Source organism: Olea europaea, chromosome 12 (assembly GCF_002742605.1).
Source record: "Olea europaea var. sylvestris chromosome 12, O_europaea_v1, whole genome shotgun sequence".
Lineage (NCBI taxonomy): Eukaryota > Viridiplantae > Streptophyta > Magnoliopsida > Lamiales > Oleaceae > Olea > Olea europaea.
The window spans coordinates 13,879,664-13,904,958 of NC_036248.1; the positions used below are offsets into that span (position 1 = coordinate 13,879,664).

At 32.0% G+C, this 25,295-nt stretch overlaps 4 protein-coding genes across 4 annotated transcripts; all 4 read left to right on the forward strand.

Moving 5' to 3' along the window:
- Positions 1–683: 683 nt before the first annotated feature.
- Positions 684–3,609, forward strand: LOC111406983. The gene is made up of 5 exons (XM_023036330.1): positions 684–865; positions 1,361–1,447; positions 2,687–2,849; positions 2,928–3,017; positions 3,355–3,609. The coding sequence occupies exons 1-5, from the start codon at positions 770–772 to the stop codon at positions 3,453–3,455; spliced, it is 537 nt and encodes a 178-aa protein (XP_022892098.1). The 5' UTR covers positions 684–769; the 3' UTR covers positions 3,456–3,609.
- Positions 3,610–4,874: 1,265 nt separating this feature from the next.
- Positions 4,875–5,834, forward strand: LOC111405769. The gene is made up of 2 exons (XM_023034796.1): positions 4,875–4,965; positions 5,225–5,834. The coding sequence occupies exons 1-2, from the start codon at positions 4,923–4,925 to the stop codon at positions 5,755–5,757; spliced, it is 576 nt and encodes a 191-aa protein (XP_022890564.1). The 5' UTR covers positions 4,875–4,922; the 3' UTR covers positions 5,758–5,834.
- Positions 5,835–7,705: 1,871 nt separating this feature from the next.
- On the forward strand, positions 7,706–10,649 carry LOC111406984. The gene is made up of 5 exons (XM_023036331.1): positions 7,706–7,904; positions 8,396–8,482; positions 9,730–9,892; positions 9,971–10,060; positions 10,395–10,649. The coding sequence occupies exons 1-5, from the start codon at positions 7,809–7,811 to the stop codon at positions 10,493–10,495; spliced, it is 537 nt and encodes a 178-aa protein (XP_022892099.1). The 5' UTR covers positions 7,706–7,808; the 3' UTR covers positions 10,496–10,649.
- Positions 10,650–11,914: 1,265 nt separating this feature from the next.
- LOC111405770 (preprotein translocase subunit SCY2, chloroplastic-like) lies at positions 11,915–23,539 on the forward strand. The gene is made up of 13 exons (XM_023034797.1): positions 11,915–12,005; positions 12,265–12,780; positions 14,234–14,322; positions 16,915–16,994; positions 17,117–17,206; positions 18,145–18,236; positions 18,686–18,769; positions 19,423–19,564; positions 20,988–21,104; positions 21,382–21,511; positions 22,397–22,520; positions 22,631–22,737; positions 22,964–23,539. The coding sequence occupies exons 1-13, from the start codon at positions 11,963–11,965 to the stop codon at positions 23,051–23,053; spliced, it is 1,704 nt and encodes a 567-aa protein (XP_022890565.1). The 5' UTR covers positions 11,915–11,962; the 3' UTR covers positions 23,054–23,539.
- Positions 23,540–25,295: the final 1,756 nt, after the last annotated feature.

The window sequence follows — 25,295 nt, forward strand, 5'->3', positions numbered from 1 at the left end:
TTAATTTAGCCTCATATTTGATAATCATTCTTTCAAAATTCTTTTTTTCTTACTCATTTTCAATCTCACATTCTCACAATAAATCATTCTTTACGTAAGTTCAAAAAAAAAATTTCTACTTCTTAAACATACATTTTCGAAAAATTATTATTCAAAAATTCGTTCTTTCCAAAAAATTATTGTCAAACAAAGGCTTAAATAAAGGTAAAGGAAAAGAATGTGGAGGAAAAAAATTTTGAAAATATAACTGAAAAAGTAATAAAGTATTGGAACCTTCATTGTAATTATAATATGATGCAGACAATAAATAATTGGTATGAATATAATTACCTTCTAAGACGATTCAAAATTTGAAAGAAAAATTAAATTCCTATAGAAGACAAAAATAAATTCACTGTTTCAGATATTAAAAAATCTGGTTGAAAAAAGTAAGTGATATCTGGTGAGTAGGAATGCATTTATTGTATAAAAAGGAAAAAAATATTGAAGACAAAACTCATTTAGAGAAGGGTAAATTAGTAAAACCGTTTCAAAATTCAACACCCAATTCTGATAATCAAATACAAGATTATCTTCTCCAAATTCTGATAATCAAATATTATTACCTTCTCCCTCTTCACCCCACCCCCACCTTAGTGTATTTATATATAAGTATTTTATCAGTTACGTTGCAGGTTCAGAGTTGGAACACTCCAACCTATTTCTTGAACAACAAAGGAGCTTCTCTCTCTACCCCTTTTGATTTCTCTCTCTAGATTATTGTGCGAAAATGGCACAAAAGGATTTTGGTTGTTTTCAAGAAGGAATGCTTTGGCCTCCTACACATACTCTTAACCATGCAAATGCCATTCATTCTCAGCAGAAGGTCTGTCTATCAGTCTATGAATATTTTTGAGTTGGAAACTTTAAAAAATGTTTCCTATTTTTCGAAAAAATATATTTTCTTTTTGTCAATGATATCTGATTTTTGGGTAACAAATGGATTACATCTTCAAAAAGATTAGCATTATGATTTTGCATACGTTACAGAAATCAAAAAACGTTTTTTTTTTTTTCCCAATAAAATTTCAAAGAGAAATCATAGATTCACGTGTAATTATGATTTTTTTTAAATAATATTTTGAATCTTTTTTTAGATGGTGTAAAACATCGAGATAAAAAATTATTTTAATTATTTTGTTATTTTTTTAATATAATATTAAATTAATTAGCATGATTATATTATTGCGAACCATCAAAAAAATATTTTTCAAACTATCCAATGTTTTCATGATTTTTATATCATACTCTTTTTTAACATTTTAATAATCAAGAGAGAAATTGACCTTAAAGCTTTTGGCATTTGTTTATTGGCTTGCAGTTGGAGGAGCAGTTTAACTTTCCGACAAGGCAACCACATCGGCACGGTGAAAAGTATTCATCGGTTACAGAATCACTTCCTCCATTGGTATTAACTATAAACTTTTAATTTTGCTATTTTTTATTTTTTTTTTGCTATGATTTCTTTTTAATTCTTTGTCTTTTTGTTGTTAACTCTATTTTCAATATCCCGTCTAAAACCTGAATAAAAGAAGTTGGTGCAGTAGATTAACAAATAATTAATTTTTTGCTAAGATTTATAGTATGCTTTAAAGTTAATTTTTCAATAAAAATTAAGAAAATTTTGTTAAAAATTGAATATAATTTTAAGTGATTTAATTAAAATAATTTAACATATGTTTAGGTACTATCAAACACAATTGGATTGTGCATATATTTTATTATTATTATTTTTTTACGAAAATGACATATTATTTTAATGGCAGTGCCATATTTTGAAGTGCGATATTATTAAAAAGCGATTTTAAATTTTTAAACGGTATCAAAGTTTTTTGGTATCGTACCTATCTACGACTCTACGATGCTCTTCGTGACAGAAATTCGAAACTTGTAATCTTAAAACTTTGTCACTTTTTCATGATGTCTTAAACAGTAGGAATTTCTTTTATTCTCTTGAGACCAAGATAAAGTAAATGAAAGATCCTATGCAACAAAGTATATAAAGAAACCTATTCAGTCATATTGCACACGTGATTAATCTCCTAGTACACGTGGTCGCTATAATACCAAATAATAAGAACTACGTTGTCGTGTTTTTTCTTTAGTCGAATTTAAATTACAATTATTTACTTTTCGTTTTTGGAATAGTTTTTATTGTAATGCATATTACGTAGCAGTGAAGGATGTTATCTTATATAATTAATTGTTTCTGAATTTGATGGTTTAAAAATAAATGTTGCATATATTTAAAACGCTACTAATTTAAAATTTAAGATCCCGACTTCATTAACGTGTACTATTCCTCATATGGTTGTTTATTTTTATTTATTTTTTTATTTTTTAATAAATAATCTACATCATATTTTTCAATGGTAAATGATTCTCACAAATACATGTTGCCACTATATGAATTTGATATGATAATAAAAAAAAGTCACCTATGCAGGCTTTTATGACAGAAATTTGATAGGGTGCTGTTGTGTTAACACTCTGTTGGCCAATTTTATTATTATTATTATTTTTTTAATGTAAACCCACCAAGTGTTGTTTCTGTCAAAAATTTTGTTGATTTTTCTGTACTTACAACATTGTTCATGGTAATAATATGACTCAAAATATTCTAACTAATCTTTCCGCGCTCTAATAGCTTCATCGTCACACAAGATCGACCCCAAGACCCCAAGGAACAAGAAATCCCATCGGACCTGGAATGCAAGCCATCTTCCTAGGTTCGAGCCAAAAATCATCAGGAACGGGATTTTTTCTTCCGAGAAGAGGAGACATCGACTCCCAATTTAACAATAAGTCAGGTATTATAACACCTCTAGCTACCACTTCAATGCAGATAGAAATGCCATTTTTCTCATGGTTTTCCCTACTGTAAGCAGCTTGTTCTCCTGTTCTCCTCCCCGCTCGAGTTGTTCAGACACTCAACCTTAATGTTCACGAACTCGGCCACCAGATTAAACCCCACCAAGGTTATCTCTCTCTCTTTCGACCTATTGCTCAAACCTATAATCATTTCAAAAAATTAGACATACAAAGTATCAAGAACATGAAAGGTGACACGACGATGATACCATCTTGGCATCTTACTGTTTTGTATTTTCATCAAATCATTCTTTTTGGAATAAGTCATTTGTACAATGAATTTGTACATGCTTGACAATGGTGTAAGTGTCAAAAAAATGTTGATGGGAAGGATAAAATATTTTTCAAATTGTCCAATGATAACCTGCTACGTAGCATATTGTTAAACTTGTTGTAAAAATCATTGTAGAACAAACATGGTTCATTCTTTTTGTTTGCTTGCAGATGTTAAAAAGAGCATGAAAGGTGACAACAAGATGGTGAAATTTAAACGGGGAAATGATTGTTCGCCAGAGATTTTTCTCCCCAAGGAATGGACTTACTAGCTAAAGACAAGATTTAATAAAACAGAAGCTCCGCTCTAGACTAGAGCTATCTATGAGCTTTACAATAATCATCAATCTTCTGTAATCTAAATAATAACAGGATTTACAATAATAATAAAGTGAATTTCAATTTTATCTTTGTTTGTTGCGATAATAATTGAATTTTAAATTTTTTCCGATGCAAAATTGATCTTCTACTATGTAACTATTGACCTTTACCGTTTGTCTGATTTTGCTAAAAATCATATTTTTAGTAGATTTCAATAAAAATTGATGAAGTGTGTAGCTAAATGTTGATAAAAGTTATTAATCAATGAAATTGATGATTTAAATTAATTAATTGTTGAATTTCTCTCTCTCGCTCTTTAAATGTAAACTAAACGTGAGCTCAGTTTAGGTTCAAATCTTGTGAGATGGATTTTCTTCAAAATTGCTTATTGAACTATTCGTTTCATTCAACTAAAAATTGTTTTAAAAGGGTCATTCAATTTAACTATTATCTCCCTCGCTCTCTAATTAAGCCCTTGTTTGATTTTCATTACATTACATTACATTCTATTTTTCTCTCTCCTATTTTCAACCACACAATCTTCCATAAAATAATATTACACGTAAATCGAAAATTTTTCTTTCTTTTTCAACCACTCATTTTTCAAAAAACACTATTCTATACATTAAATTTTCCCCGTAATGGGGGCCAAACAGGGGCTAAAACTAATGAAAGCGTATGCAAAATACGTTTTTCTTTAATTCATAAACGACTTGTGCACGAAGGTTTCTTCAATTGTCGGATTTTTTTTATAGTGTTGTTGGAGTCTTGTTGAAACTTATTCATTATCAATTTGTTAATCTGGCCGCAAAATATTACAATTTAATGTCAAATTAGCTCCACGTCACTCATTTATCTTGGATCGAAAATATACTGCCGTTTGACCCCAGCTCATGTTTGGCCTCTATTAATTTTGATTATAATGGGAGAATAATATATATATATATATTTTTTAAATGAATGATTGTAAAAGAATAAAAAGTTTTTGATTTACCTATAATATTATTTTATTGAAGATTGTATGGTTAAAAATAAGAAAGAAAAAATTAATTTAAATTGATGAGATTTAATGGGGGCTAAATTTATAATACAATTTTCTCTCTTCTTTTTAACCACACATTTTCTAATAAAATAATATTACACATGAGTTAAAAAAATTCCTTTTATTTCAACCACATATTCTCCAAAAAAAAAAACACTAGTTAAAAAATTATAACATTAGATAATGAATTTGTTTAGTGGTACATAATAGGAGCTATTCATTATCAAGTCCAATTTTGAGACGAATTGAAGATTGGTAACTGATATGAAACAAATTGATAAGTTGGGGGACCCCAATCTTTAATTTCCGGAAAAATATGAAATAAACCCTTTTAGATACATTCTCGTTGCTTTGCTCAACTTAGCAGCACTTCGCCATGAAAGCCGTTCTTCTCAATTCTCAAACCCATCTCTTTACTGGTATTAAATTTGTCCTTTTATTGTATATTGAATAGGCAGTACTTGAGGGAATTGGACTTTGAACAGTACCACGAACAAGTTTAATGCTGTCAATTTCCGTTTGTACCGAACATATACTTGCCGGAGTTTCAATTTTCTCTAATTTTGTAATTTCATATGGGTTTTATTATTATTATTATTATTTTTTATTTTTTATCATATCTTGTTCCAATTTCATTTGGCTAAATTTTGGTGTTTTTCTTTGTTTTTATGCATGTAGGCAAGCATGCTGTGCCTAATCTTCAAATCTGTAAGCCGCCATCGTCTGGCACTCAATTATCTCTCAGGAAAAGATCTTCTGAGTTAATTGGGAGGAGAATTTATTTATTAAAAAAGCATTCTTTCCGGAATCGAATTGAACGGTTTTCGTTCAAACATTTTTCGGACAATCTACCAACTGTTTGTAGAAATGTCAAGGCAGCTGCAGCTGCTGAATCTTTGAATTATGAACATTTTATACCAAAGAGTGATAATGGACTTGCACAGGATGTCAATAAATTGGAGGTTTCTGAGCCCAGGAGTATGGCATTTAGGAATAAGTTTTTGAATTTTGTACGGATTGGTTCCATAATTAATAATGCTGCAGAATCGTTTTTTAAGAGTGAGATAAGGAGGCGGTTGTTTGTAACTTCTGTTTTATTAGTAATGAGCCGGGTTGGATATTTCATTCCATTACCTGGTTTTGATAGGCGGTTGATACCGGAAAACTACCTCAGCTTTGTCTCAGGGTCCGTTGGTGAGTCATTTTTTTAACTCTATCATCTTGTCACTTGTATCTGCATAGACTGCATTTAACTGTTAAATTACATCCGGTGTTGTTATGTATTCTATTGGTAATTGTTCTTTTGTATATTTTCTGTGTTGACAGGGAATAAATCAACTATATATTTCAACTATTTATATGCATACATTTTTTCTTCCATCGATTGCCCTTACGTCTTCTGTAGTTTAGTATTTTTGGCATCACCTTTTCTTATGATATTGTGTTCTTGAACAAATAGTGTGCTTTTATTTGTGTTGTAACTTGTGGGAAGAAATATCATACAAAAACGCCACTGCATAACTCTTCTATTTATGATTGACTGACGATATTGAAATTGTATAAAGTGTAAAACATTAATTATGAAAATATATTGTTGAGCTTGAAAATTATTTAGAATTGGTTGTATTTTTTAATTAATACGAAATTCTATAATATGAATTTACAACTTTCTTTCGTGGTTCTAACTTTATTAATCTGTCAAGATGTAAGTATAGCTAGTTAGTTCCAATTTTAGTATTACATTGAGCAGTAATTAAGAAAGCTATAGGAATAATTTTTTGTACATGGAAATAAGTAGAAGCAAATGTTATGTGATATGTTTTTATGTGTATTCGAGTACAATTTTATGCACTACTCATAGTGCATTCTTCTTCATAAAAATATTTATATTATTGTGATATATTTAACCCCTATGTGTTTCCCATTATTTGTCCATTAAAATAAAAATTATGACTGTTATCCATTACATCAAGTCATCGTATTTGACTTTCTATCTCTTATGTGGGGCATGTAACGACTACATTTTTCTTTTTCATTCTTACATTAATGTAGCTCAACGGAGCATTAATAATGGGAACTGGATTGTAAATGATACTGTACAACCGACCATAACAAGCCACTAGAATCGTTTTTGGGTTCTCGATTTTCCCACCAATTTAAGAGGGATAATTATATTTACGCTATATTTTTTTGTTAACCGTCCCACATTTTAATTGTAGTGAACTTCCTTAACATTTGCTCATTTTCACAAATACAATCCTGGGTTTTTTTTTTAAATCACATTCTTATTCTCAATTTTATAATAACATGCATGTCTTTTGTGTCTTTGATTATGATTTTCATCAAAAAATTTCATTAAGATGGCATATAAAAAAATTTATTTGTCTATCATATTTTTAAATAAGTAAAATTTAAAAAATATATATTTTAATAAATATTAGCCCTTATTTAACAGAACATTTGGATAAAAATCGTCACTAAAGACAAGATATGTTAATTTAGCCTCATATTTGATAATCATTCTTTCAAAATTCTTTTTTTCTTATTCATTTTCAATCTCACATTCTCACAATAAATCATTCTTTACGTAAGTTCAAAAAAAAAAAATTTCTACTTCTTAAACATACATTTTCGAAAAATTATTATTCAAAAATTCGTTCTTTCCAAAAAATTATTGTCAAACAAAGGCTTAAATAAAGGTAAAGGAAAAGAATGTGGAGGAAAAAAATTTTGAAAATATAACTGAAAAAGTAATAAAGTATTGGAACCTTCATTGTAATTATAATACGATGCAGACAATAAATAATTGGTATGAATATAATTACCTTCTAAGACGATTCAAAATTTGAAAAAAAATTAAATTCCTAAAGAAGACAAAATAAATTCACTGTTTCAGATATTAAAAAATCTGGTTGAAAAAAGTAAGTGATATCTGGTGAGTAGGAATGCATTTATTGTATAAAAAGGAAAAAAATATTGAAGACAAAACTCATTTAGAGAAGGGTAAATTAGTAAAACCGTTTCAAAATTCAACACCCAATTCTGATAATCAAATACAAGATTATCTTCTCCAAATTCTGATAATCAAATATTATTACCTTCTCCCTCTTCACCCCACCCCCGCCTTAGTGTATTTATATATAAGTATTTTATCAGTTATGTTGCAGGTTCAGAGTTGGAACACTCCAACCTATTTCTTGAACAACAAAGGAGCTTCTCTCTCTACCCCTTTTGATTTCTCTCTCTAGATTATTGTGCGAAAATGGCACAAAAGGATTTTGGTTGTTTTCAAGAAGGAATGCTTTGGCCTCCTACACATACTCTTAACCATGCAAATGCCATTCATTCTCAGCAGAAGGTCTGTCTATCAGTCTATGAATATTTTTGAGTTGGAAACTTTAAAATATGTTTCCTGTTTTTCGGAAAAATTATTTTCTTTTTGTCAATGATATCTGATTTTTGGGTAACAAATGGATTACATCTTCAAAAAGATTAGCATTATGATTTTGCATACGTTACAGAAATCAAAAAACGTTTTTTTTTTCCCAATAAAATTTCAAAGAGAAATCATAGATTCACGTGTAATTATGATTTTTTTTTTAAATAATATTTTGAATCTTTTTTTTAGATGGTGTAAAACATCGAGATAAAAAATTATTTTAATTATTTTGTTATTTTTTTAATATAATATTAAATTAATTAGCATGATTATATTATTACGAACCATCAAAAAAATATTTTTCTATCCAATGTTTTCACGATTTTTATATCATACTCTTTTTTTAACATATTAATAATCAAGAGAGAAATTAACCTTAAAGCTTTTGGCATTTGTTTATTGGCTTGCAGTTGGAGGAGCAGTTTAACTTTCCGACAAGGCAACCACATCGGCACGGTGAAAAGTATTCATCGGTTACAGAATCACTTCCTCCATTGGTATTAACTATAAACTTTTAATTTTGCTATTTTTTATTTTTTTTTGCTATGATTTCTTTTTGTTGTTAACTCTATTTTCAATATCCCGTCTGAAACCTGAATAAAAGAAGTTGGTGCAGTAGAACAACAAATAATTTAATTTTTTTCTAAGATTTATAGTATTCTTCAAAGTTAATTTTTCAATAAAAATTAAGAAAATTTTATTAATAATTGAATATAATTTTAAGTGATTTAATTAAAATAATTTAACATATTTTTAGGTACTATCAAACACAATTGGATTGTGGTGCATATATTTTATTATTATTATTTTTTTACGAAAATGACATATATTTTGTTTTAATGGCATTGCCATATTTTGAAGTGCGATATTATTAAAAAGCGATTTTAAATTTTTAAACGGTATCAAAGTTTTTTGGTATCGTACCTATCTACGACTCTACGATGCTCTTCGTGACAGAAATTCGAAACTTGTAACCTTAAAACTTTGTCACTTTTTCACGATGTCTTAAACAGTAGGAATTTCTTTTATTCTCTTGAGACCAAGATAAAGTAAATGAAAGATCCTATGCAACAAAGTATATAAAGAAACCTATTCGGTCATATTGCACACGTGATTAATCTCCTAGTACACGTGGTCGCTATAATACCAAATAATAAGAACTACGTTGTCATGTTTTTTCTTTAGTTGAATTTAAATTACAATTATTTACTTTTCGTTTTTGGAATAGATTTTCTTGTAATGCATATTACGTAGCAGTGAAGGATGTTATATAATTAATTGTTTCTGAATTTGGTGGTTTAAAAATAAATGTTGCATATATTTAAAACGCTACGAATTTAAAATTTAAGATCCTGACTTCATTAACGTGTACTATTCCTTTTATGGTTTATTTGGTTGATTTTATTTTTTATTTTTAATAATCTACATCATATTTTTCAATTGTAAATGATGATCACAAATACATGTTGCCGCTATATGAATTTTATATGGTAATAGAAAAAAGTCACATGTACAGACTTTTATGACAGAAATTTGACAGGGTACTGTTGTGTCAGCACTCCGCTGGCAGTTTTTCTTCTTCTTCTTCTTTTAGTTTTAATCTTTAAATGAAAACCCGTCAAGTGTTGTTTTTTGCAAAATGTTTGTTGATTTTTTTTATTTATTATTTTTTTGTACTTATAGCATTGTTCATGGTAATAATATGACTCAAAATATTCTAACTAATCTTTCCGCTCTCTAATAGCTTCATCGTCACACAAGATCGACCCCAAGACCCCAAGGAACAAGAAATCCCATCGGACCTGGAATGCAAGCCATCTTCCTAGGTTCGAGCCAAAAATCATCAGGAACGGGATTTTTTCTTCCGAGAAGAGGAGACATCGACTCCCAATTTAACAATAAGTCAGGTATTATAACACCTCTAGCTACCACTTCAATGCAGATAGAAATGCCATTTTTCTCATGGTTTTCCCTACTGTAAGCAGCTTGTTCTCCTGTTCTCCTCCCCGCTCGAGTTGTTCAGACACTCAACCTTAATGTTCACGAACTCGGCCACCAGATTAAACCCCACCAAGGTTCTCTCTCTCTCTCTTTCAACCTATTGCCCAAACCTATAATCATTTCAAAAAATTAGACATACAAAGTATTAAGAACATGAAAGGTGACACGATGATGATACCATCTTACTATTTTGTATTTTCATCAAATCATTCTTTTTGGAATAAGTCATTTGTATAATGAATTTGTACAACATGCTTGACAATGGTATAGGTATCAAAAAAATATTGATGGAAAATATAAAATATTTTTCAAACTGTCCAATGATAATCTGTCACGTAGCATGTTGTCAAACTTATTGTAAAAATCATTGTACAATAAACATGATTCATTTTTTGTGTTTACTTGCAGATGTTAAAAAGAGCATGAAAGGTGACAACAAGATGGCGAAATTTAAACGGGGAAATGATTGTTCACCAGAGATTTTTCTCCCCAAGGAATGGACTTACTAGCTAAAGACAAGATTTAATAAAACAGAAGCTCCGCTCTAGACTAGAGCTATCTATGAGCTTTACAATAATCATCAATCTTCTGTAATCTAAATAATAACAGGATTTACAATAATAATAAAGTGAATTTCAATTTTATCTTTGTTTGTTGCGATAATAATTGAATTTTAAATTTTTTCCGATGCAAAATTGATCTTCTACTATGTAACTATTGACCTTTACCGTTTGTCTGATTTTGCTAAAAATCATATTTTTAGTAGATTTCAATAAAAATTGATGAAGTGTGTAGCTAAATGTTGATAAAAGTTATTAATCAATGAAATTGATGATTTAAATTAATTAATTGTTGAATTTCTCTCTCTCGCTCTTTAAATGTAAACTAAACGTGAGCTCAGTTTAGGTTCAAATCTTGTGAGATGGATTTTCTTCAAAATTGCTTATTGAACTATTCGTTTCATTCAACTAAAAATTGTTTTAAAAGGGTCATTCAATTTAACTATTATCTCCCTCGCTCTCTAATTAAGCCCTTGTTTGATTTTCATTACATTACATTACATTCTATTTTTCTCTCTCCTATTTTCAACCACACAATCTTCCATAAAATAATATTACACGTAAATCGAAAATTTTTCTTTCTTTTTCAACCACTCATTTTTCAAAAAACACTATTCTATACATTAAATTTTCCCCGTAATGGGGGCCAAACAGGGGCTAAAACTAATGAAAGCGTATGCAAAATACGTTTTTCTTTAATTCATAAACGACTTGTGCACGAAGGTTTCTTCAATTGTCGGATTTTTTTTATAGTGTTGTTGGAGTCTTGTTGAAACTTATTCATTATCAATTTGTTAATCTGGCCGCAAAATATTACAATTTAATGTCAAATTAGCTCCACGTCACTCATTTATCTTGGATCGAAAATATACTGCCGTTTGACCCCAGCTCATGTTTGGCCTCTATTAATTTTGATTATAATGGGAGAATAATATATATATATATATTTTTTAAATGAATGATTGTAAAAGAATAAAAAGTTTTTGATTTACCTATAATATTATTTTATTGAAGATTGTATGGTTAAAAATAAGAAAGAAAAAATTAATTTAAATTGATGAGATTCAATGGGGGCTAAATTTATAATACAATTTTCTCTCTTCTTTTTAACCACACATTTTCTAATAAAATAATATTACACATGAGTTAAAAAAATTCCTTTTATTTCAACCACATATTCTCCAAAAAAAAAAACACTAGTTAAAAAATTATAACATTAGATAATGAATTTGTTTAGTGGTACATAATAGGAGCTATTCATTATCAAGTCCAATTTTGAGACGAATTGAAGATTGGTAACTGATATGAAACAAATTGATAAGTTGGGGGACCCCAATCTTTAATTTCCGGAAAAATATGAAATAAACCCTTTTAGATACATTCTCGTTGCTTTGCTCAACTTAGCAGCACTTCGCCATGAAAGCCGTTCTTCTCAATTCTCAAACCCATCTCTTTACTGGTATTAAATTTGTCCTTTTATTGTATATTGAATAGGCAGTACTTGAGGGAATTGGACTTTGAACAGTACCACGAACAAGTTTAATGCTGTCAATTTCCGTTTGTACCGAACATATACTTGCCGGAGTTTCAATTTTCTCTAATTTTGTAATTTCATATGGGTTTTATTATTATTATTATTATTTTTTATTTTTTATCATATCTTGTTCCAATTTCATTTGGCTAAATTTTGGTGTTTTTCTTTGTTTTTATGCATGTAGGCAAGCATGCTGTGCCTAATCTTCAAATCTGTAAGCCGCCATCGTCTGGCACTCAATTATCTCTCAGGAAAAGATCTTCTGAGTTAATTGGGAGGAGAATTTATTTATTAAAAAAGCATTCTTTCCGGAATCGAATTGAACGGTTTTCGTTCAAACATTTTTCGGACAATCTACCAACTGTTTGTAGAAATGTCAAGGCAGCTGCAGCTGCTGAATCTTTGAATTATGAACATTTTATACCAAAGAGTGATAATGGACTTGCACAGGATGTCAATAAATTGGAGGTTTCTGAGCCCAGGAGTATGGCATTTAGGAATAAGTTTTTGAATTTTGTACGGATTGGTTCCATAATTAATAATGCTGCAGAATCGTTTTTTAAGAGTGAGATAAGGAGGCGGTTGTTTGTAACTTCTGTTTTATTAGTAATGAGCCGGGTTGGATATTTCATTCCATTACCTGGTTTTGATAGGCGGTTGATACCGGAAAACTACCTCAGCTTTGTCTCAGGGTCCGTTGGTGAGTCATTTTTTTAACTCTATCATCTTGTCACTTGTATCTGCATAGACTGCATTTAACTGTTAAATTACATCCGGTGTTGTTATGTATTCTATTGGTAATTGTTCTTTTGTATATTTTCTGTGTTGACAGGGAATAAATCAACTATATATTTCAACTATTTATATGCATACATTTTTTCTTCCATCGATTGCCCTTACGTCTTCTGTAGTTTAGTATTTTTGGCATCACCTTTTCTTATGATATTGTGTTCTTGAACAAATAGTGTGCTTTTATTTGTGTTGTAACTTGTGGGAAGAAATATCATACAAAAACGCCACTGACTTTCTTCAATTGAGTTCTTATACCATATTTTCTTCAAAAAATTAAAATATAAGGGGAAGAAGGGAAATGTCTATCTCCAATGGGATAGGTAACACTTGAAATTTTATCTTATTTTTATTTCAAAAATGATGGAAGACTGAGTGATGAGGACTTCACCCGTGTTGGCTCGTGTGTTGCAAGCATGTGGACGAAGCGCCACTCAGATGTATCTTTTTAGTCATGCTTGAAAATATGAAATTTAAACTGGGTGAGGTATGGTTATTTTTCACTCATTTGCTTCATCTGAACCTTTACATGGTTGTAGGTGAACCATTACAGAAGTGTATTCCAGAAAGATTGAGCATTCACCTCATCTTGTTTTCTTTTTCCAACATTTTCTCATGGAAAAAGGGATTTCACTAGTTCAAATTACCCTCTTTCCTTTATACCTTGCTGTACTTTATTACTTTTACCTTCAGCCTGCAATTTTTTAATTGACATGCTTGAAAAGAAATTTCAGTGAACTTTTATATTATTTCTTAATTTATTCCATAATTGAGCTAATTTTTTGGCTTCTGGTAGAATTTTGAAAGCATTCCTCAAGTTCTTAAGTTGCATGATATTTTATGACTTTGGCTCAGTAACCTCAGTTTGAACAAATCATCAATTTCATGGTAAGGAATGTGCTTTCTAATTGTCTAATGTATTTAAACTGTATTAATCTATTTCATCCAGGTGGATATTGCTAAACACGTAAATGGATTAATGTTTGATGAAAGGAAGCATTTTTAAGACAAGGACAGGGACAATATTGTAAATTTGGATTTTGTACTAAATTGTTAGTAAAGTGTTCTTGTTATTTTTATTTTTTCATACTATAGTAATAATCAATTTGTTTCTCATAGAGATTGATTTAAAGATTTGTTATTTGATGGTTTAAAAATGCATGATGTAAATTCATGTCCATATCATCTTGTATTCTCATTCAGTGTTTAAACAAATTGATGTCATGCTAAATGCTGAGATGTATTGGGCAGTTGTATTAGGGATTTGAATGAAGTGAGCCACTTGTAATGGGATAACCGATAACTTAAGGCTTGGTGTCAAATTCATTCCTCTTTAAATGTCTCTTCATTTAACGGTTTTGCAGACGAACTTGGTGATTTAACACCAGAACTTAAGCTTTCTCTTTTCCAGCTTGGAATCAGTCCTCAAATAGGTGCATCAATCCTAATGCAGGTTTGCTGACTTTCAATTCGAGGATAATGCCGTTAAATTATACTGAAATTGAAGCCACGGTACCGAACCTTTTATTTAGTAGCAAGCTTCACCCAAACCATTCATTTGTGCCACCCAGGCACCCACGACACCAAACCTTTCAGAAATTCTCACTTGGAGTCCAAATAGATGGTTTTTGTTAGTTTTCCTGTTAATTAACCATAGGTCAACGGTTTGATTGTTGACTAATTTTTAAAGGGTTAAAGGATACACACACCACACACATACTCACGCACATATAGTTATAATAAAAATAATTAAACAATAAACCACTCACTCAAACCAAACCTTTCTTCCCCATCCCCATGCAACTCGCCTTACCCCAAAGTCGCCACCATCACCACCCAGGCGATCAACCGCCACTGCCATTGAGGCCGTCTGACATCATCCTCATTGCCACCCAATAACGCAAGAATGAGAATTCCATGGATTTCTTTTCTTCAAATCTGAAAATTGAAACTGATTTCGAAATCATATTTGATTTTGAGGTTTTGTTATTAATGTGGTGTAAGTGGTGGTTCTAGTGAATGAAAGTGGTGAGGAAAAGCGATGGCGGAGGTGGTAGTTAGATGATGGCAGTGGCGGTGGTGTGAATGTTCGATTGCTCGAGGGAGCTGGTAGTTTTGAGGGAGATGAAGGTTCAATTTCTCTTCAAATGCTTGAGGGAGCTGCTGGTTTTGAGGTGATGGTGATGCTTGGTTTTGAGATGGCGTCGGGGATGGAGGTTAAGTTGGTGATGTCGATGGTGACGGTGGTGGCCAGCAGTTGTAATTGAAATTTTTTGGAATTTTTTACTTTCAAGTTTCAATGGCGAAGGATATGGATTTAGGTGAAATTGTGTTGTCTTCAATTGAGGTGGCGGTGGTGATCGATGGTGGTTGGTGGGTTGCTATCAACGGTGGGTAGGTTGGCGGGATGGATTTTTCCAAGAAAGATTTATAGGGAGGTCAGGGGTGGAAGAAGATGATGGTTTTATTTTTATTTTGAAATTTTTTAAAATTATTTTATGTGAAACATAGTTAATTTACCATTTTGCCCTTTTTTCAATTTGGTCAAAATTACTTTTTAGGGTCAACTAACGGTCAAATTAACAAAAATCATCCAGTTGAGAATTTCTGAAAGGTTTGGTATTGTATGTGGCACAAATGAAAGGTTTAGGTCAAGTTTGCTATTAAATGAAAGGTTTGGTATTGTGGCTGCAATTTTCCCTAAATTACATTTCTAATAGCTGTTTTTGCATGCCAAAGGGAGTTCCTGCAATCATTTTTCTCTTTCTGTATTTCCATGTATCTTCTGGAGTTAAATTTGCAATTAAACCAAAAGTTTTCTTTTTCAAGGGGTCTACATGTTGAAATTTACTGCATTATTGGTGTGTCACACTATAAGTTTCAATAAGTGCATCATGTCATGTTAGTGTCATGCAACTTTCTTTGTGCTTCTTAACTTGCAGAACAATATGATTTGTTAACTGCAGATATCTGACTGTAATCTGCATTCAAAGTGCATTAATATTGAACTAAATAAAGTTTTTCAAGCAACTAGAGCCAATCGCAGCGGGCCCCTAATTCTGTCAATACGATATAAATCAGAATTCGCATTCTTATGTTTTACCACATAAACATCACCTCCAAACCTGTATATACTTCATGTCCATTATCAACTTTTATAAGTTTGAGAATGTTCTCATCTTTATGGGATACATTTCCGGAGATCCATTCCATTGACTTCTTTTAGGGAAGTCATACCTTCAACAGAAACACCACAAAATGCTGGAAAATGCCAGAATGTCCTTAAAATCTGGAAATCTCCATAACATCCTGTCAAGCTTAATTGATGTTCGCAAGTGACGGTGATAAAAATCCTAAGTTACCTGCTTGTTTAAAGTTAAATATAGGAGTGAAATGTTTAACTTTTTTTTTTATTTTAAGATGATCGGTCCTGAGATATAGTTTTATCCTAGTTTGAGTTTGTTAAAGTTCATCTACGAGTTGGATTATAATTAATATCCTAGTATATTCCTGACTACTAGTCTAAATGTAGTCCCTGTGAATAAACAATTTAATATATATTTGATTATTAATAGGGATTGTTCAGATTTCTTTCCATTGTTATCTTTTTCTCTTTAGATTCTATGTCTATCATTCTCTTTTTCTTTCTGTACTGTCCTGCCTACCAAAGTTTCTCAATAGCTTCTCAATTTTCTTCTCCCTAGGTTTAGGGGGGGAGTAAAAGAGACATAAATCAGGTAGTAATGCTGGATTTACCAGAGCGAACTTCTGGCTAGGTGCTATCCTTTCTAGTTAGCACAATCTGGCTGCGGTATTTCCAAACATTTAAATCATAATCAATATCACATTATGTATCTTTTATTTGTCAGTTACAGTACATTTTTTTGTATTAATTGTTTGGCAAATAGATGCAATTACCAAATGCATTATGTATGGAAGTTGAATGCATAACTTTGGCCTTGAAATTGTTCTCAAGTTTGCTTTTATCCCTTTGTAATATGCTAGCCTTGAGTATGGTGGTAATTATAATAAATGTAATGTTCAGGTGCTTTGTCATGTGATTCCGTCATTAGTGAAGCTGCGGAAGGAAGGCTTAGATGGTCATGAGAAGATCAAAAGTTATATGTGTGTCTACTTACTCATTTCAAGCCGTGAGACGAGTCCTCATGAATTCATTGCTGTTTACATCATTGTTAACATTGCCTATAATTTGCTTTAAGCTTCATGGGTTACTTCATCTCTTTCAGTTGGTGGATCGCTCTTGGGTTTGCAATACTGGAAGCTGTGATACTTGCTTGCTATTCACTTCCATATTCAATCTATGCAGCCAGTCACAGGTAATCATTGTAGAAAAAAATTCATTTTAAACTATGATCTTACACAAATAATTTATATTTTACTTTGGCAAGTTTTATTTGGAAATACAACCACGCTCACTTTATATGGTGTTATTTATTTTTTGAGTGGTGGTGTGTGCTGGGAATGCGGAGTTCGTGGATGGAGGGGCCATCTGAATTTTTCCTTTTCACATTTTCTCTGTTTGCAAGGTGTAATTTCTTTAAGATATTAGCATATATCATCCTCATTTGAGGAGATTTTAACAAGCAGATAGTCATTTCGTATTTGGTAGTCTGAACCTTTTTAAACTTGTCAATTTGTCTTGGAACTGATTCCACTTTTTATTAAGTTTCACTGTTCTTGTTCAATTTTCTTGTGAATCTTTTTTTATCTTATTCTGTAATCAGTGCTAATACTATCTTTATCATTCATTTTTCTATTCCTTTAAAGTTACAAGATTCATTGAAATTTGCTACCTGTTGATATATTGCCTTTTCTTCACTTCGCATCCCTTCCACATGGAGTTAAATCACTAAACACGTATAGTTTGGTAGAGTGAGTGGAAAGAGTCGATGTTTTAATTTTTTGATCATAATAGTCTACTGTGATGGTATATTTTTAGGTATATACGATGGTGCAAATAATTTGGTAATACGAATTTATTGTTAAAGAGTTTTTTTTTTTGTTTGTTTGTGGTAGTTTGTTTATATGCATCCAAAGCGAGATTTGATCTAGAATGTTCTTATATGCGACCGAACCATAGGGACACATTTTCCTTGTACATTATTCATATTTCTTTGTTCTTTATCGGGAGAAAATATCCGTATCAGTTTGCTTTATGGCCTGTGAGTGTCACTAAGAGGTTTCCTATCATCTTCAAGCGGCTGATTTTATTGACATGATGAAATTGGCTTTGCTTCGTATATGCTGTTTTCAGGGTAAAACACGTGACAGTGACGACTTTGCTGCTGGTGTGTGGTGCAATGACTACAACATGGATCTGTGACAAGATTTCAGAGTCTGGATTTGGTATTTTTTTGGGGCGTGTCCCTTGATTTTTCTTTTTTGTCTTTCTAATTATAGCACCGTGGTGTATTTTACTTGCTTGTCTTGATATGCTGTCATTTTGACCTTTGTCATTGGAATTTCCCGGCAGCTTGATATGTTACTGGCTTCTGTTCATTGGGAAATTGGATTAACATCTGTCAAAGATGAGATATCAACTCCATTCAGAGTTTATTTGGGAGAGATTTTCCCAAGTGAAAAATGATTATTATTATTATTTTTTTTTTGGGAGAATGTGATATTAAAAAATAGGGAGAAATTATGGGTTCCATAGAATGTGTAGTTGAAAATGATTTAAAAATAATCTCTCCCTAACAAACTCTTAATTGTTATTAGTTTTCCAAATGAACTGTATTTTTCTTGTCATGTTTGCGGAATATTATCTAGCTCTCTAATAAGTAATGCATGGTCAGGTCAAGGATCTTCTTTGATTATCTGTGTGGGCATTTTGACTGGCTACACAGATACGCTGTACAAAATGTTAACTCAGCTCACAGGTAGAGTGCCAGAAACCACATCACTATTGCCTTTTATGGGTACATATAATAATATTTTGGTGCTGTATTCTATTTTTGTTGGTTTATTTGATCAAACAGTGCATGCTTACAATGCTCGTGGTCACACGCAGATTCTTTCATTATATTCTTGTTATTTAGTCGTGCAATAGAGAAGAATATTATCTATAAATCTGTACTTTTCAATTTACTACGAGTCTTCACATGTTGAGTAGGCGTTTTTACTTGCATGAATGCGAGCTATTATTCTCTTTCATAGAAATTGTTTGCCTTTCCACTTGTGAAAAACTTGGGAGTTATTTCTCTCTTATCCCTGCTACTGGTAATAATTTCCCTGAAAATTAAAAATACATGTATTAACTTGTCAAATGTCGTACAAATAACCATTATATGTAAAAACTAATGTCTGCATTTATGTGATGGATTACTGGAGACAGAACAGCAGCATTAATTTTGCATTTTAAATGGTTGGTTAAAATTTGATGTATGATTGTCAAAAAGATGATGACCAAAACTTAATGCTTGCTCCTCCACTAGGAAGTTTTCTAACCTAGTACCCTTGGCTGAGAAAATGATTGCATATTATGTCATATCTTCCAAGTACTGATGCATTAAATTTCATTTTGGTGCTGCAGGAAGTGCTTTGAGCTGGTGGCCCTACATACTTACAGTAGTAGGTATTTTCACTGTAGTGACTATGTGGGCAGTTGTCGTAACTGAGGGTTGCAGGAAAATCAAACTGCAATATTATGGTTTCAAACTTGCTTCTGCGGCCAGGTGAATATTCATAGCCAATCTGACGGATACCAATATTATCATTTAGCTGACGAGTGATATAAATATCAAAAAATTTAGATATTTTTATGTTATTTGGGAGATGTTCGCATTAGTTTAAAACTTAATATTGTGTTAAGCTGTTATCATCTTGTAATAAGGATATCATAGCACGAACATTTCGCTGGAAAATTAGCCTTCTCTAAAGAGCTGTGTACTCTTCAAGCTCAACTTGAAATTGAAGACAAGTCATGGAAAATGCTCAAGCTTCACCATCATACCTTTGAGCAGAACGTGAAGGTGCTCTCAAAATTGAGCCTTGCTTGAACGGCTTTGTTAATCTAGACAATATTTAACCGTAACTATCCCAGATTCTGGTGGAACTGTACTAATTTCATGAGCTTAAGATTGTATTCAAGCTTGAGCGAGTATCAGTGAGCCCTAAGGGTTCAACTAGAGCGTATTTATAGAACACTGGAGTAGTATTTGTTATGGAGTTGGATTCCAGGAATTGGATTGAATCCTTCAGATTTTGACATTTAAATTGGAATTCTGTCCCAAGACTTTTTTTTTTTTTTTTTTACTTATGCATAAATTTTGCATTTTTCCTACCAAAAGTGCACCTATTGGGACATGCCACCTGTAGTCCATTTTCTGAATAAAATCAGTTGATATTCTGCAGAAGCTTTGTTACTTCTTTATGAGAAAAGCCTCTCTCTCTCTCTCTCTCTCTCACTTGCACACACTTCTTTTTTCCAACTTATTATTTTATTGGTTAAGGAAAAAGAGATGTATATCAGCATCTTTTTTTAAATGGGATAAAGACTTTGAACTTTGCAATTCTATACTGACACTAGGATCTGTGGCCTAAACTACAGAGCTTAGAGCGTGAATGGAGGATGGATCTACCAGGTTGAATTTATTATTTATTTATTTATTTATTTTTCTCACAGGAGTTAAGTGGAGTTTAGTGGCTTATCATGGTACATTTTTTGATAAATAATAACCGCAGCTAGAACCATTTTCCTCCTCAAAATATTCAAATTGAGAACCAGAGAACACTATGGGCAGCCAAAAAATGCAACTACTTGAAGGAAAATGGGGGATGCAGGGGTGTCAGCGGATAAAGGGACCTAACAAGATAAATTAGTGAATTATCAGAAGGATTGCATCACCAGTCTGATTTTAAAAAGTGATTTATAAGTCTGGACCTCATATCTGATCGTGATCAAGAGCTGATTGTACTGGAATTTTGTACCTCCTTGAAATTTTAAATATTTATGCTGTGCCATCAATTTAATTGCTCTAATGGAATTTATTTCCAGTAGTTCGTTAACATTTGGACTGCTTATTGAATGATATGTTTGGAGTCTCAATATTTTCTAAATATCAGACTGACATTCATTGTTAAATGCGCTTTTGGCAGAGAAGATTCTCCTATGACTGAAGTCGAACCATATATCCCATTCAACATAAATCCTTCTGGAATGCAGCCTGTTCTCACTACATCATATCTCCTGGCATTCCCTAGCATCCTTGCAGGGTATTATTTGAGATGACGCCATTGCTTATCATATGTTTATTTGGGGGTATATGTGTAACGAATCCACTTAGTTATATCTCCTGCAGTATATAATTCCATATATTTTAGCTATAATATGGAATCAATTTCTAGTGATATTCTAAGTTGCGTAGTCACTTTTCTTATTTGCATGCAAGTGATTTGCCATTGGATTTTTATTTTATTATTATTATCATTATTATTATTATTATTATTATTATTATTATTATTATTATTATTATTATTATTATTTTTGCAGTCTTCTTGGCTCACGCTTTTGGGAACATGTTAGAGATATCCTGAATCCTGAAACTTCTCGTGGCGCAGAACCCTGGGTTTTCTATTCAATTTATGCATTCTTCGTGTTCCTCTTTAATATATTTGACATTGTAAGTATTCTAAACCTACATATTTAGTGAAATATCATTTTATGCAGTGTATGTGTTTGATATGTGGTGTACTAAAAAGTAGGTCTATTAGCATATGCACATGTTTCTTTTCCTTTTGGTGATTGCACGAGAAAATTGAATTTGTAAAAGTATCTGCAATCTCTTTGCCTATCCTCACTTTAAGTATGGATGAAATGTTGTTGCGTTTAGTTAAGTGGAAAAATATAGAGAGAACCAATCAGCTAATATATTTTATATCTGGAGTTTATAATTGACAGTATATTAACTATTCCAATATGTTTCTTACATGCTTGATGATTATGGGAAACATTTGGATGTGTAAAACTCTGAATTTTCTAAATCATTTAAGCAATTATAAATACAACGACAAGTTGACAAGGTTTTAGAAAGTCAATCCATTTGTTATCAAAGTTTACATGGTGTACAAGGAAGTTCTAATATGTGTTTCCTTATTTCCAAAAATGGAAAATTTTATTTAGTATATGATATAATTGCATTTATTTTGTGCCATGACTGAATATTTTACTCTTGAAAAAGCTTTTGCCTTGTGAATTATGTCGCACCACATCTTATCCAGAACCCTCTTATATAAGGGGCTGATGCATTCCTTGTAGAGCTCTGAAGAGCGTACCAAAAATATGGCTTGATTGGTTGCATTACTACGTAATGTATAATTCATAGAGACAAAGGTGCATTATTCCTAGACCTATAGAAAAGTGTGGCAAAAATTACCTTGCGTCACTTTTTCAATATGTGCATTTTGAAGTTAATGGACTGTGAATTATAGTAATAGATGGCAGTGTTGCATCTGGAAAAAAGGTTCCTCTCTTTACACAACTTTACTTACCTATGACAACTTCTCAGGCCAATATGCCGAAGGAAATTGCTGATTACTTGAACAAAATGGGTGCGAGAATTCCAAATATAAAGCCTGGGAAGGCTACCATCGAGTATTTGACACAGATACAAGCATCAACACGCTTTTGGGGTACAATTATCTCCATAGTTTCCATTATATTTCTTAGTTGTAATGCCATTTACTTACACCAGATTTGCTCTCTCTCTCCCTCTCTTTGCGCTGTGGTGATTATTTTGCAGGTGGCGTGTTGCTAAGTGTTTTGGCTACAATATCTACCGTTCTTGATCATTATTTACGCAGTATCAATGAGGGGTTTTCTATAGGATTCACGTCCATTCTGATTATTGTAAGTTTATTATTTTCAGGCATGGCATTCACGTTTTTCCATTATGTATTCATTCCTTTCTGTATTCTTACTTTTTCTGCAATTTCTCTGTTCCTTTCACATTTACATGCTTCTTCAGCGGTTTTTCCTTTCGCTACAAATGTCAAGTTGATGCCAAAAACAAATATTGTTTCTTCCACGTTCATTTAACCAAATTCCCTTTTCCCTTTTCTGTCTACATTTTCAGGTGGGTTCAATCATTGAATTGAGAAGATCCTATCAAGCCTATAACGTAATGCCAAGTCTAAGCAAAGCATTGAATTGGTATGGTGTGTGACATATGAAGAGACCATCGTGGTTTGTGGTAGCACAATTTTTACTGTGGCATAGTACACTATATATCGACTTTCAGAAGTGAATGCTTCATTAAGATTGGAATGCCATTCAAGGAAAAAACGGGGTCTTCTCAAATTTGTTCGTTGAACTAGCATTCCCTTCTGAATGGAAGTGGTTACGACTCAAGATGAGGTACCTAATCTTATCAATGTCAATGCAAGTAAATTTTAAGTGTGATCCACATTCTTTAGAAAATGTCGTATGGAAATATGTCCATAGAATGTATAGAGATGTGAAACCTAGAAAATTCGTGTTACAGATGTAATCTTGTGCCTAGGAGATTAGGTGGTTTCGAGTTAAATTGAATAATGCGCAATTTTGTCTACATGACTTGCCTTTGGAGATATTATGTTTAAGGTTTTGTATTATCAAATTTTCAGTTAATTTTATGAATGAGAATAGAATAGGACTAGACGATATTGAATTATCTTTGTTGTATTCCTTTTTAATAACTATTAATCTCCCATGTAGAGTGTGCACGATTCCTAATTTGCCCATTTACCTCGTGCTGAATTTCGAAACATCATTTTTTCCTCATTTTTCCTTTTTACTTAATATTAATTTAAAGATTTTCTTTTCTTTCTCGCATGCAAACATAGTTGTCTGAACACATAGAGAACATGTAACAGTGATCTCGGTTGCTGTCGAACAACGAGATGCTGAGCGACATTACAACTCGAGCTATTACTTGTGTGAACTACATGTTTGTTTCGCCCCCACGAACATGGTGCTGGGGTAAAGCAGGATGATTCTTTTACGAAGCATCGGAGGGTTGAATCCCCTCGACAATTGGAAAGCAACATTTTTGTTGAAAGGTGGAAATCCTGTACAGACAGTGTTGCCCCTTCCGGTGTCCCATTTGCATGACTTAAAGGGGGTTCATAAGGAAGAGAATTGTTTTCCGAATGTCCGATCCAAATGTGTATGAGTCAGAACCACATTCGATTTACTCGAGTGGTGAATCAAAGAAAAGCTGACATTCCCGAGGATTAGTTGAACAAAATTGGAACACTTAAGAGTAATTAAAAAAAACACATGTTTGTTTCTGTTTTTCTCTCTTGCATATTTATGTGTTAATTAATGGAAGATTGGGGATAATAATGTGATTAAAAAGTAGTATTCTAAGTACAACGATAAGCCCTCGTTTGACTTTCATTTTTTGAAAGTACTTTTCAAATCCTTTTTTAACTACACATTTTCTTAATAATATTATTTTGCACGAAAATTCAAATTTTTTCTATTTTTAACCACACATTCGACAAAAAATAGATTATGTACTATTTTTCCCAAAAAAAAAAGGGTTCAAACAGGGTTAAGTAACGATTGAGAACCTTTAGTTCAATATAAAGATTACGCAATAAAAGAAAACTATAATTTTTAGAAAGAGAGAAATTATGTGTAGCATTTAAGTTGCTCCCTATTTGTCTCCTAACGTTAGGAATTCTCAGAGCTTCGTATCCTCCACCCTAGCACTTGAAATGCATTGGATTAGGACTAATGAACTAAAGCCCCTCCACCCAGAACTCTTAACTCCTTACCTACTTGCTTGTCTGGATAACGCTTGTGCTTGCTCTGAGAATGTAGCTAGACCTTTGAAGATAAATTTTGTACTCTATTAATTTCTCAGTCCTCTTAGTCGGGTGAGCACCGACTTATCTTTTGACCACGGTAGGCAGATAGTCTTGTGCTTTACAATGAAGACATCTCAACGGTTTCCATTCATATTTATTTTGGTGCGGTTGCTAGTGCTTTCTTACAACAGTGTCAGTACGGGATTATTCACGGTTTCTCTTGTAGTGCCTTCCATTCCACTATTCTGATCGGAAAAAATGCTCTTTTGAACGATCCAGATTAAAATCCAATGGTTCCTTGAAACAGTTTGCTTTACTGAGAGTCTAACAAGACGTTTTTTTTTTTTTTCCCCTTCAAATATATGTGAGAATTTTTGGAGTAAAATTTCCTCAGCGATAACCAGATATTTTCTTGTATTATAAAGACATTTATGGAGGCTTTTTTTTCTTTATTTATAAATAATTAGAGGGAGGTAGAATATGTCTGACCCGTTGACTTCTTTTGCTATAATATTGTGACTGATGTATTTATTTTAGAGCTTTAGACTAATATTCTTCATTTTATATACTTTGCAGTGCCAAATTCCTTGCTTGTGGGACCCACCAATTTGC